This window comes from Harmonia axyridis, chromosome 4, assembly GCF_914767665.1.
Source record: "Harmonia axyridis chromosome 4, icHarAxyr1.1, whole genome shotgun sequence".
In the NCBI taxonomy this organism is placed as follows: domain Eukaryota; kingdom Metazoa; phylum Arthropoda; class Insecta; order Coleoptera; family Coccinellidae; genus Harmonia; species Harmonia axyridis.
In genome coordinates, this window is record NC_059504.1 from 41,606,255 (window position 1) to 41,619,280 (window position 13,026).

The 13,026-nt window shown below is 31.8% G+C and overlaps 2 protein-coding genes across 4 annotated transcripts; both read left to right on the plus strand.

Annotated features, from left to right (window-relative positions):
• The first annotated feature begins 1,431 nt into the window (after positions 1 to 1,431).
• Positions 1,432 to 9,173, plus strand: LOC123677822 (adenylate kinase isoenzyme 1). Of its 3 annotated transcripts, none has more exons than XM_045614545.1 (5): positions 1,432 to 1,661; positions 7,692 to 7,835; positions 8,362 to 8,527; positions 8,734 to 8,939; positions 9,001 to 9,173. In XM_045614545.1, exons 1-5 carry the CDS (start codon positions 1,584 to 1,586, stop codon positions 9,073 to 9,075), a joined length of 669 nt encoding a protein of 222 aa, XP_045470501.1. In that variant the 5' UTR covers positions 1,432 to 1,583; the 3' UTR covers positions 9,076 to 9,173. The 3 variants fall into 3 exon arrangements, with proteins under 3 accessions (XP_045470501.1, XP_045470502.1, XP_045470503.1); XM_045614546.1 differs by lacking the exon at positions 1,432 to 1,661 and adding an exon at positions 2,491 to 2,635; XM_045614547.1 differs by lacking the exon at positions 1,432 to 1,661 and adding an exon at positions 4,736 to 4,890.
• Positions 9,174 to 10,444: 1,271 nt separating this feature from the next.
• LOC123677823 (calcium and integrin-binding protein 1-like) lies at positions 10,445 to 11,932 on the plus strand. Its single transcript, XM_045614548.1, has 5 exons — positions 10,445 to 10,646; positions 10,912 to 10,946; positions 11,055 to 11,302; positions 11,417 to 11,615; positions 11,746 to 11,932. Exons 1-5 carry the CDS (start codon positions 10,596 to 10,598, stop codon positions 11,765 to 11,767), a joined length of 555 nt encoding a protein of 184 aa, XP_045470504.1. The 5' UTR covers positions 10,445 to 10,595; the 3' UTR covers positions 11,768 to 11,932.
• Positions 11,933 to 13,026: the final 1,094 nt, after the last annotated feature.

Below are 13,026 nucleotides of genomic sequence, written 5' to 3' on the forward strand. Positions count from 1 at the left end.
ATTATCAAGTTTTCTAATAGGCCATCGCGGTTAATCACCCTGTATAATCCGAAAATTGAAAAAAAGAAAATAGCCAACGGAAAACATCAGAATTGAATCAACTGTAAAAATACAAATGAAAAAACCCCTTCTCGATTTAGACCTTGAAGTGATATCAGAATGCAAATAGATATTTTTGGAATAGAATAATGAGCTAGCGATATTAAATGGGTAACAGGTGATATTCGTGAAACCAATTTTTATATAATACATAATGCCAACTATTTTTATTGTTGATCAGAAACAAAAATATGCGATAAGTCCTGAAACCATTAGCCTTTACGTGCTTGTTCAAATTCGTCCTATTTTTCAACATGACATGAAAACAAACAATGACGTGATACCTTAAACACAATGCTGCATGTTCGAAAACTAAAATATTGGGTATTTCTTCTCCAATAATCTCCTTGAATTTTCTCTGGTTCTAATGATACGGACAGAAATGAATTTGTGGTCGGAATTGTCATCAGTAGGTCGAGCCTCATCAGACTATATACCGGGTGTCCCAAGTTATCATATACAGGCAATATCTAGCTTATTTGACAAGAAAATAAAAAAATAAAAAAATTGCCTTGAATAACATCAAAGTACCTTTCCAATGATGTATAAAAAAGGTTCTTACATTTGAAAGCCCTGTGGTAGCTGCCCCTCGCTTTTATTTTGAGATGGCACCCCCTGTATATTGTCAGTGAAAATTGCGTGTCATTCTATTTAGACTACAACGATAGCATACTTGGTATTTTTTCAGTGATAACAACAAAAATTTTGAAATTTTGTCACTTCTTTTGCATTATTTAATTATCCTTATAAAAATGAAATGCCTCCATCCATGTTTGTACAAACCTCACATATGAGAAGTAGATGAATTTTTTGTTTTAAAAAACCGATTTTTTTTATAACAAAAAACTTGCTAAATGTTTCTTCGGTTTTGAAATGCATACTAGGAATTTCGGTTGGAATTTATACTTTAAATCAGAATGTTATTGTTTTTTTTGTTATTAATAAAAAAATACCAAATATGTGATATCATTTTATTCCAAATAGAATGACAATTTACTGACAATATACAGCGGGTGCCATTTCAAAATGAAAGGTGAGGGGTAGCTACTACAGGACTGTCAAATTACGTACTTTCTTTATACATCATTGGAAAGGTACTTTGATGTTATACAAAGCAATTTTTTAATTTTTTTACTATCTTGTCCAATAAGCTAGATATTGCCTGTATACGATAACTTGGGACACCCGGTATATACAGACCATAATTTATGTATGGACTTCACCAGTTTCTCGACTTTCTTGTCGGTTAGGATAGGTTAGGTTAGGACACCAATTTATAAATTTTCGCTGCACAATGAAAGTCTATGCCACGAAAATGACGTCTGTCAATGATTGGTTCAATCATCATCAATCATGTTTGCATGTCCATAAAAAACTTACAATAATTCATAAAAAAATTCAAAAGGCTCCATTTGGTCGACGTTTCATCCATTCACCTCAACTAAATAATAGTCGAACTCAATAATGAATTTAAATGTGAAGTAATGTCCAAGAAACCCAATCGATTTGAATCTAATCGTACTTGTGGAAACAAATCGTGCTTAGATAGACCATGTAGAAGAGTGAGTACCAGTTCCTAATTTTTTTTAAGTATGTACCTCACAAATAATTAAAAACAAATGAACATACACACAAACTTAAATTTAAACAAAAACTACATCCCCCTGTTCAAGAGACTGTAATTAGTTTTGTAGCATACACTGTGTGCTGCCTACCTGTTTTATGTGCCTTGTTTCCCTTACTCTTGATATTTTTATTTTATTATTTTTATGACTATAATTTATGTTTTTATTCATTGACACAATCAGTTCATACATTGTTTTATATTTTGTCATTCCTTTTACTGTTTTATGTTTATACTCAGCTAGTCGCACGATCCTCAGACGTATATCGTGTAGGTTGTTTCCTTTGTTTTCATTATTAACTGAGTGGTTGTTATTGCTTTTGCATCCTTCGCTTTCAACATTTTCGAGAACCTATGTTATGTCTCTTCGCTTTGATGGTGGAAGCAAAGTATTTTTGACGAGTAAGTGGCTGGCATGCTGAGGTCTCGAATTGTTGCTCAACTCACTCTTTGTTTCGATTTTACGGGTACTAAAGATGGCTGTTTAGCCGAAAACGTTCTACCAAATTTTTGAATAAACTACTTGAAATACAAATCATTTATAATATTATTACATACTCAAGTACGCAGCCAAAATACGTACGAAATTAAACAATTATTTCGTTATGTCCGTAGTAGTATCTTGACTAACATCGTTTGAAAAACATTTCCATTCCAATATTCCACTGAACCAGAAAATTGCAAAAAATGTTCAGTCCCGACTGAAAATTCAACGAGTTACTACATTTGCCGACTATTTTTATTATTTTTAAAATAGATAAAACCTTTCAGATATTTCGAGAGAATGCTCGAATCTTATGTAATGCTTCCAAATCTTTACGAACTCCAATAGTTCAATTGTGGGTGAAGTGTTTTCATCTGTGTTATATTAATTGTCTGACTATGTCCACGGCGTTCATAACATCATTTCTGGTATGCTGAATGACGTCTTCATTGATCCGAGTATCTAATTTGATTCGTAATATACATTAGTCTCCTTTTATAATATTAAGTTTGATATTTATTAGCCAGATTTTTGCCTCACATCAAATTTTTCCAATTTGCAATATATTTTATCCTTGTAGATCACCTACAAAATTAATTGTTTTCCTAGCTCTACGATGTGCTTTGAAAAAATGATCGAATTATCCTTAATTATGTAGTCTGTTAACTCTGAAGAATTCGATTTACATTAAACCAATTCATTTTGGTGCTTTTTTCGAATAATGGTTAACCAAATTAATACGAAAAACTTATCGAAGTACAGTTTTACCGTCTACCTCATTCAGAAATATTTGTTAGAGTTATTAACATGGAATTTAATGCAGAATTGGTAGATCATTGATCCTTTCAGATCGTGAATTTTGAATTCAAATAACTACAAATGTTACGTTATGATTTATTACTTCTCCATATATGACAGAATCATTGGCGTAACTAGAGTTGACTCTTGGGGAGGGTTACCCCCACTTTGAAACCACGAAATCTTTCAATTTTCTATGATTTTTTAAAATTTTTTTCTAATCAATGGGGGGTAGTATCTCCCCAATAAACCCCCCGCGCCTATGGATAGAATACCCTAATTCAAAGGTATATGCAATGAATATCCAGCTAGTCGTGTTTATTCAATTTGAAGTTCGAAAAAAAATATCTACAATTTATGACTGATCACTGAGAACATTTGTCATAAGGTAAGAGGAAAGCACTAATGTGAAGTCAGAAGATTGAGTCCATTTTTCCAATATTCTTCTTGAATTGTCTATGATGTGATCAGTTTTAAATTTTGCATGAAGCTTGAATTTGTCGTTTCCATGAGTTATAAACATAGAGGAAGTATACGCAATTTTTACATGTCCCCAACATGGTTAGATTACGTTGTCGGATTGTGAAATATTTTCAAATCCGCAATTTCACTATATCGTAATGAATGTATATTATATTGAATGAAATATGATATTTTTCTTTGAGTGATTCGCGATTAAATAGGCAAATTTGAATATTTGGAATTCGATATTTTTCCTAATTGTCGAATTTATAATAAGCAGAATATTTATTATTTTCTGTATCTACCTGCTGAAACCGAAGGTTTGACAATTTTTGCTCTCCTAGTGTCATCGGTTGTTTCACGTCGTTTGAAGCGCTTGAAGTTTGTTTTCTGAATTTCTGATATACTTAGGTAATTATTTCAATATATTTTGAGTTAATATGAAACGTTGATTCACTATGGGACCTAAGAAGTGCGTTCTTTGTGGAGAAACTCGCGTATTGAGTGAAATATCGTATCACTGATATGTTTTCATTTCCGCGCGCTTCTTGTCAAATTTGATAGTTCGTTTTGGGGACAGAATTTGCTTACTGAAAATGACATATGCTCCCTCTATCTATATTTATTACTCTGAGGTCGTTTCTCGAAAGCTCAACACCGTCGGTTTTGTAGTCAAGAAAATATTTTCGTAATTTTTTTTGATATTCTTCTTAAATTTTCTCTGATTCTGGTAAGGCAATCGGTATGGAGTTTCACATGGAGTTTGAAATTGACAGGAAAGTAAAATTTCGAACGGTCATATTCTTTCAAAATTCACAGGACTAGAAGGATCAATGCAGTACAGCGATTGTCATACCAAATTCGTTATTCTTTATTTGATTTTTGAATTTCAAATTTTAGGAGGGGTTTAATTGTTTAATTTTTCTTGAATGATTACGACGCCTTCAAATTATAATTATCAATTATTGTTGTATTTAAATGAAAATTCTACCTTATCCTTATCTATCTTCAAATTCGCATATTCCACTCAATTATATACAAATTGACACTTTACATTTCATTGACGTATCTACAATCCTATGATTCAAGGCGTTATATACATCTGTTTATTTCAGTGTTAGCGCTAAAGTTTCCTTAAGCAATAGTGAAATCTGTAATTTTGTCAAGAGTTTGTTGGAAATGAGAAAATTAGGAATGCGTTCTCGCTAAAAAATACCTATTCTCGAACATATCAAATTATTTAAGCTTTCTTGATGTCAAAAAGATCTAAAGCAGATCTGTTTACTCAATTTTCTGGCAGCATTGTACTAGTTGATAAAACCGCAAAATTTAGCCAGTCCTTACTTTGACAGTGACACACAAACCTCGTCCGCAGGTTGTAGTGCGTGCTATATTTAGTCCACTTCACACAATGGCATCAGAGGTAATTAGTATAGTTAAGTAACTTCGAATTAATTGCATTCAATTATTAAATCATGAATGCCCATACATATTTCTAAAAAATAGAAATTTCATTGAATTTATTCTCATTTTTCAATAGCGTATAATGTATTAATTTTTTTTTATTTTCTAATTATTTTTCAAATAATTCAGGATGATAAACGAAATATTTTCCGCTTCTTATTCATCCTATGGCACATCATCAGAACTAACATGATAGCCAAAAATTTTCTGGAATATTCACTATTATGTAAAAATTTTCAATGGCAGAAAAACAGGACGAAAAAGGAACCCATTTTGTAGTAAATGGTACTCAACTCTTTTTTTTATCCATAAGAGCCTCATTTTATGTTCATAATAGAAAATTTCGAAAATCATATAAAACCTTTATACCTACGGGTGTTCCTAAATTGGAGGTACAAACGAAAATGAGAGATTCCTTGAATAATTAAAGTAAAAAAAAGTCCTATTAATCTTTATGAATCATTGCTACAGATCGGAAAAATAAGCAACAAAACTAATAATATCTATTCACCACAGCTTACTCATGAATATTATTTGGATTTTTCAAATTTCCAGTGGTCCACCAACAAAAAATTCTGAAGGAAAAAATCGGGCAAATATCCCCTGTAGATTTGCAATCGAAATTATCATATCCGGTTATATAAACTCTTAATTGGAAAGATAGGCCTAATTTCAATTGAATATCTTGTCACTTGCAGATAGAAACTATGAGAAAAAAAACTCAAAAAAAATATCATCATCTGCATCTCAAAAACAAAGCGTTTGCAGACATTAATTTATAGTTCCTTTGATTCTTTCATTACTCGTTTGTTTGTTTGTACCTCCAATTTAGGAACATCCTGTATTCTTATTCCATTTTATACATGGCTTTTTCTCATTATGATATTTGGATTTTCAATTGATCTACAAACGAACATCTTACGTAACTAAGTATCTATTAAGTATAGGAACCTATTAAAATAACGCTTCTTTCAAAAATATCGAAACAATTGACACATGTTTCGGTTAACGACTCGGCACTTTGAGGATATGAAATAATCAAGTACAACGTATAGTCTATAGAGCCCAATATTTATACCGAAGGGGTATTACAATAGTGACAATAATTGTCTTCTTGAGTTTCATTAAAATTAAAAACCCGTATCAAGATGAGGGGTACAATAGACCATTAAGTTGTAACCCCCCTTCAAATCTACAAGATGTAGAATGGTGCGCAACTGAGATATATCGAACTAAAAATCATTTTTGAATTTCTTGTTCGAAAAATCTCTCATGACTCATTATCATTTGATCGAATTTTTTAAACGAAAAAATAAAACATATCATCGCGTGCTATAAATTCCTTCAATAAATAATCTAATATTAGATAGATGTTAATTTATTGAAGTAAAGATGTTTTTTTGCATAAAAACGGCACCGCATACGAAAAGAGGAATGAGAGATTTCTCATTTCTCACAGATTATTAATTAGATATTTCTCAGTGGTGTACTATTTTTTCCTTCCAAAAAATTGAGAGCAATTGATAAATAGTCAACTTTCAGGAAAAACTTCAACACCTAGTATCTCGAAAATATCCTTGAGTATCTCAGTAGCATTTGCAAATCTAAGATAGATATACAGGCCACAGGGTGTAACATGAGTGGTGAATTCCTTTCAATTTCAATTCCGTGCAAAAAATATAGATTTCAAAGTCGAACTCAATAATCTAACAAGTTACTTTTCTAAAGGCCTGAATGACCTGCCTTTACCACTAGGTTATGGCTAACCACTCATGTTACACCCTGTATATCAAACTTGCCATTATTTTTTCATGCAAAATCAACCCGTGAACTTTGTCTCATGTATTCGTTAACACCCTGTATTACCTTTGTAACATACTATAAAAAATTTTCAACATTTTCAAGAATTTAAAATTTGATTAAGTAATTACATGATGCCTACCAGAAGAGTATTCTCCCAATAATTAATAAGAAGGCATCAATATTAAAAAATTTTTAGGCTTCGAGGGAAATGGATAGTCAAATGAACCCCTTGATCTCTTAATATGAAAAGTTTACTGTCTGGCAGATACTTGCAACCATCAAATTGTGTTGCCAAAAATAAGTGAATAACAACATTAAAATTATAGCATTGCTTGAGTGGGTTGAAAAAAAAGCAATTTCTAAATTTTTTTTAAGTTGATAACGCAAGCAACCACGTGATACATGCTAGAATACTATTTTCTTAATAGACCAATAATTACAAAGCATTATTTTATTATTTTTACTTTAGTATGAAATGTTAATAAACCGCTAGATCTCCAACTGGCAAATTTTTTCGCACCTCACATAATATGTAGATACATCATTCAAAATAGTCTAGCTTTGTGATAAATTGTAAAAATAGATAGATGTTTGTTAGGAAAATTTGATACAAGATAAAAGAATTAAAAAAAAAACTTTTACAATTTAAAATAATAAAATGAATCGCTAGCTTAAAGGTTAGAACTAGAAGATAGACAACGTCAAAAGACGTTTACAAGACAAAATACTACTCACTGGTATTGAGAGGTCTCACAGAGGACCTAAAAAACACGAGATGAAAAACAAAAAACAAAATAATCATCCATATCTAGAAATTAGAATATGTGTGATCTGATTCGCTGCCTCGTTAGCTACATTTGAAAATATTAACCCGAAACCATTCGAAATAATTCCTGTATCAACGTCCACTTATCCAAAAACATATTGGAATTGAGATAAATACAATATAATATTCAGGCTGCAGCTCCAACAACTGAGATTAAAGTCCCTATCATCTGGGTATTAGGAGGACCAGGTTCTGGCAAAGGAACCCAGTGCGAAAAGATCGTTGCAAAGTATGGATTTACCCATTTATCATCGGGAGATCTCCTTCGTAATGAGGTAAGTAAAACTCACAAATTCTATCAAGTCATAAAAAACACTTTTTACTATGTTTTCGAATCTACATTAATCAAAAAGTAGGTATCTAACTGCCTAACTCTAGATTGAGAATATTAGGGACAAATACAAGACTTTTTTCACCTATTCTATCAAGCAAACTTTTTTTATGAAGAGTTTTCCAATAAGAGGTTTCATTTTGAATGGCCCGCTGTCTGATAGCTTTCACCTTTGCAGCTGTTATCTTCAAAATTGTCGTCTCGATACTCGATACGATACTAATAGACCAAAAATCGGAGTGGCAAAGTGTAGATCGATAGATAACCAAAGAAACATTTTAAATTCCCTGTTTTCACTCGGTTAGATTTTGCGGCACTGAGGAGCTCTAAGAGGAGAGAAACCCATCTATCGCTACCTACATAACTCCGGTGGTAGCACGCATATATTTTCTTGACTTTGCCAGATCGATTTTTGGTTCATCAATCTTAGTCTATAGAATTACCTAGGTATAAGTTTTAAATTTTCCTAGGTGAAAAGTGGCTCACCAAGGGGAAAAGAACTGAATGAAATAATGGAAAAGGGTGAATTAGTACCAATGGATGTCGTTTTGGATCTAATCAAAGAAGAAATGATGAAAGAATTACCAAATTCTAAAGGCTACTTGATCGATGGATATCCAAGGGAAAAAGAACAAGGTTAGTTTTGATTGAAAGATATATCTTATTTTATTGAGGGGTATTATGAAATTATAATTATAAAATATATTCGTATTTTGCGGAATATTATACAAGCTTAGATCATACAATTCAGAGATCCAACTCAAAATGCGTTGAGAAATTTCAGCAAACCTTTTTACCTAAGACTTCATATTGATCCATTTACATTACTACTTTTTTGTCAGGTATTGCCTTTGAGAAGAAAATTGGTGCTGTCTCCGTAGTACTATTCTTTGATGCCCCAGATAACGTCCTTGTAGAAAGACTATTAGGAAGAGCAAAAACATCAGGAAGGGTAGATGACAATGAAGAAACTATCAAAAAGAGGCTCAACACTTTCAACACACACAATGATCAAGTGGTTCAACAATATACTGAAAAATTGAAGAAGGTATAGACGATATAGAATGGAACTCAATTTTAATAATAATGCATATTTCAATTTTTTTCAGATAAATGCTGAAAGAGATCCAGAAGCAATTTTTGCTGAGGTGCAGACGTACTTGGACCCTTTAGTGAAATGCTGAATATTTGAAAAAAATATTTGAACATCGAAATAGCAACTCAATTAACACAAATATTATTTTTCACCTCATTCAAATAAAATAATTCATATTCATGAAAATATTTTGTATTATTAATTCCTAAAAATGACTGAAATACGAAATTTATTTTGAAGAAGGGTATTGGTTGGTATATTTTCGGGGAAACAATCATATTCGATCCTCCTGAAGCTCGACATTTGAAAAATAGATTTACATATAGGTTCAAACTACATTTCAACGGATTTGTTATTGCTAGTAGATGTCATTTTTATCAATTCAATTCAATCTTTATTAATCCTCCAAGACATATTATAAATTATAATGTATAGGCTATGTCAACATAAGAATAATTACAATCAAAGTAAAAAGGAAATTATTATGAAATTTAAAATAAAATTATTCAAACAGTATGAAAAATAAAAATTACGAAATAAACAACTAACTGAAAGAATCTGAGAAAAATTCCTCAGTACTATAAAAGCATTTTTCAATTAATATTAACTTGATCTTATTTTTAAATGTTTTATCATCTAACGATTTCAATCCGCTAGGTAAATGATTGTACAATTGAATACCGGCAAAAGTGGGAGATCTTTCATATTTACATACACTTCCTCACTAAGTATTTAATACCTATACTATTTTCTGTTCATTTCAAACCAACAGATTCTATGGAGATGAAAATGTGTATTAGAATTTAGAATTTGTCTCGTGCAAAGTTTCTTGTTGATAGCGCAACCAGAACCAATATCAAAAAACTAAAGAAAGCAATGTCATTTCAGGAGCTTTCGAGAACTTATTCATTTATACGCCAATTGCTCACTATCCGACGATTGAGGTGTATATAGGTATAAATGTGATCTCCAAGGGCGAAATTGACGCATGAATGACGATTGCTCAAAAGCTCCTTGTTTCACAACAGTGAAATTTTTTTAATCTCCCAAATATACATGCATAAAAATTCCTCTGACTATTTTCCACCTAATTTCTAATAAAGTTCGATCGGATGAGTATTTTTCCAATTCTACTCTAGGGCATTATTCCGAACGAGAGATGGTATAAGTACACAGTGTCCGAACGAGCAGACAGAATTGATTTTAATCTCAAATTCTTAATCAATAAATCTAACCGAATCAAATTAATCCAATCACAGCTCATAATTAGAAAATTTCACAATTAAAAAATTATAGCACATTGTCGATTCATTTATTTGAAGTTGAATATAGAGTCATTTATAAAATAGAATTGGAAACGAATATTAATTTTGTCTGCCTAATCTTCTGTAGATGACAATTGACAAATCTATGCAGATAAGACCAGAGATATCTCTGCATTGTGGCGTAAGACAAAGAACATTTCTTCTGTAAACTTGAGTTGAACAGCTGAGAAACAATAAGGTTAAGTACTCACAAATATAAACAAATAAACAAAATTAACTAACAAAAGGTGAAATCTTTGAAGTATTGAAGAATATCTGGTTTTATTTAGAAATAAATTCAATTATGGGTCAGGGAAAAAGCCAATTCACTGAAGAAGAATTGCAAGATTACCAGGTGGGTAATTCAACAGAAGAATGATACATTGTTCTAGATGATATTTTCGAGAACATTATAAATCGATATGCAACTTCCACTTCATGAAAGAATGCCTTTTTTTGCAAATGAATATTGTATTTTTAGTAATGGTAATAGGGTCACATTAGGTATCTGTATTTCTTTGTTTACAATTGGAAATAAGAAATTGTTTGACAAAAATGATATTATTCAACAATCATTTCAGTAAAATAAAAAATGAAATATAAATTGTTTGATTTTTCAGGATTTGACCTATTTCACTAAACGGGAGGTTTTGTAGTAAGTAAATCCAATGTGTTAACTATTGATATTGCTAATCAAGAACCTATTTCAATACACATGTAAGTTGTATAATGAACATAAATGATATCAATATGAAATTTTCAGTGCTCATCAGAAATTCAAATCCCTTGCGCCTGAAAAAGTGGGACATAGTAAAAATTCCAAGCTTCCAATGAATAAAATTTTACAATACCCAGAATTGAGCGTGAATCCGTTTGGTGATAGAATATGTAAGGTTTTCAGTTCTAGTAATGATGGAGATTGTACTTTTGAGGATTTTCTTGACATGATGTCAGTACTAAGTGATGCTGCTCCAAAATCTGTTAAAGCAGAACATGCGTTCAGAATATTTGGTGAGAATTATTATAATTACTAAATAATTTCAAAAGGAATGAGTTGGTCATATTGCGATTAGATGTTAATTCATGGTTAAATAATTATTAGTCATTTTCTGTGTCCCTTTTCAGATTTTGACGGAGATGACATGCTCGGGATGTCTGACCTTAAGAAAGTTATAGAAAGATTAGTTGACAAAAACCATTTGAAAGAGTCTGAAACCCAATTTTTAATAGATAATATACTTGAAGAAGCTGATTTGGATGATGATGGAGCTCTCTCCTTCGCAGAATTTGAACATATTATTGATAGATCATCCGATTTTATGAGGTGAGTAACAATATCCAAGTCCTTCTTTCTGGTATTGTTGTTTTTCTAGAAAATGTTCATTTCTGAAACGAAGCTAGTTGCAATGCATCTTGAATTATTCAAAGCCATATTGAAGGAAAATATTTTTCAGTGTTTTCAGGATAAGGCTGTAGAATACCTTCTGCGACGAGAATCTCTACCAACTAGTCATGGGGTTACTACTTGCTGCTATTTGTATCAAATTTTAACATAGAGTAATTTTCAGCTCTTTTGTGATATTTTTATAATTTTAGTAATCATAATAATGGTAATAATTCCAATAAATGATTTGAAATTCAGTTATATTTCTTAATGATCTAAATATTAAATGCTCTTTCTCTAGAGTAAGTAATACATTTCATGAACAAAATTCTAGAACGAATGCCTTTTTGATTACTCCTAACAGATTCATTATTCTAGCTAAATCTGTCTAGACAGCGCCATTCAAACTGATCATTCATAATTTGTGATATTCAATACACAGATCAACTGGGATTTCCTTCGGGGTTATAATGTTCATAATTAAGTTTAGTGTGTAGAATTGAAAAATATATCCACTGTCTAGAGCTTTTATTGAAAATAAACAACAAATCCTAGATTTATTTAACTTGGTACAAAAATAATTGTTGGTATTATTATCTAATAGGTGTACAACTTTGCTTCCTTTGCAATAGATGGCTGTAGTCGAAATAAATAGATCGTAGGTGTCATACAATAAGCTTAGGTATTTGTAAACATAATGCCATCGGAATTAGTCAATTTGTGTATGCATCATAAAGCTATTCTCGATTAAACATATCAGCTTAGGAGCCAAATTCTCGTCATTTGCGGAAGGTTTTAATTTTCTGCTTCAATATGAAGAAATCTGCGGCTTAGGCTCATCGAATGCTCTTAAATATCTATGGTGATGATATTAGTGAAAGAACGTGCCGAGAGTGGTTTGAACACTTCAAGAACGGCGATTTTGTCGTCGAAGACCAGCATAGCGGTGGAAAAGAGAAGGATTTTGAATATGCAGATTTGGAGGCATTACTCGCAACAAGAATTGGCAGGATTATTGGGAGGCGTACAAGTTGAAGCCGAGAGATGTTGAATGCCCTTTGTTTGCTTGTGAACAGCTGCAGGCAAAGCAAAGACGAAAGGGATTTCTGCAACGCATTGTGACTGGAGACGGAAAATGGGTTTATTTCGATAATCCCAAGCGCAGAATGTCATGGGGATATCCCGGCTATGCTTCCACGTCAACGGCCAAACCTTATATTCACGGTTCCAAGGTCATGCTATTTGAGGGACCAGCTCGGCGTAGTGTATAATGAATTTTTGAAACTGACTGAAACAATCACAGACGATCGTTATCGAACGCAATTAATGCGTTTAAGCCGAGCATTGAAAG

Coding starts and splice junctions, on each gene's coding strand:
- LOC123677822 (XM_045614545.1), top strand. CDS start 1,584: ATGTCCAAGAAACCCAATCGATTTGAATCTAATCGTACTTGTGGAAAC. Junction 1,662..7,691: donor TAGATAGACCATGTAGAAGA/GTGAGTACCAGT, acceptor TATAATATTCAG/GCTGCAGCTCCAACAACTGA. Junction 8,940..9,000: donor ATACTGAAAAATTGAAGAAG/GTATAGACGATA, acceptor AATTTTTTTCAG/ATAAATGCTGAAAGAGATCC.
- LOC123677823 (XM_045614548.1), top strand. CDS start 10,596: ATGGGTCAGGGAAAAAGCCAATTCACTGAAGAAGAATTGCAAGATTAC. Junction 10,947..11,054: donor ACTAAACGGGAGGTTTTGTA/GTAAGTAAATCC, acceptor TGAAATTTTCAG/TGCTCATCAGAAATTCAAAT. Junction 11,303..11,416: donor ACATGCGTTCAGAATATTTG/GTGAGAATTATT, acceptor GTCCCTTTTCAG/ATTTTGACGGAGATGACATG.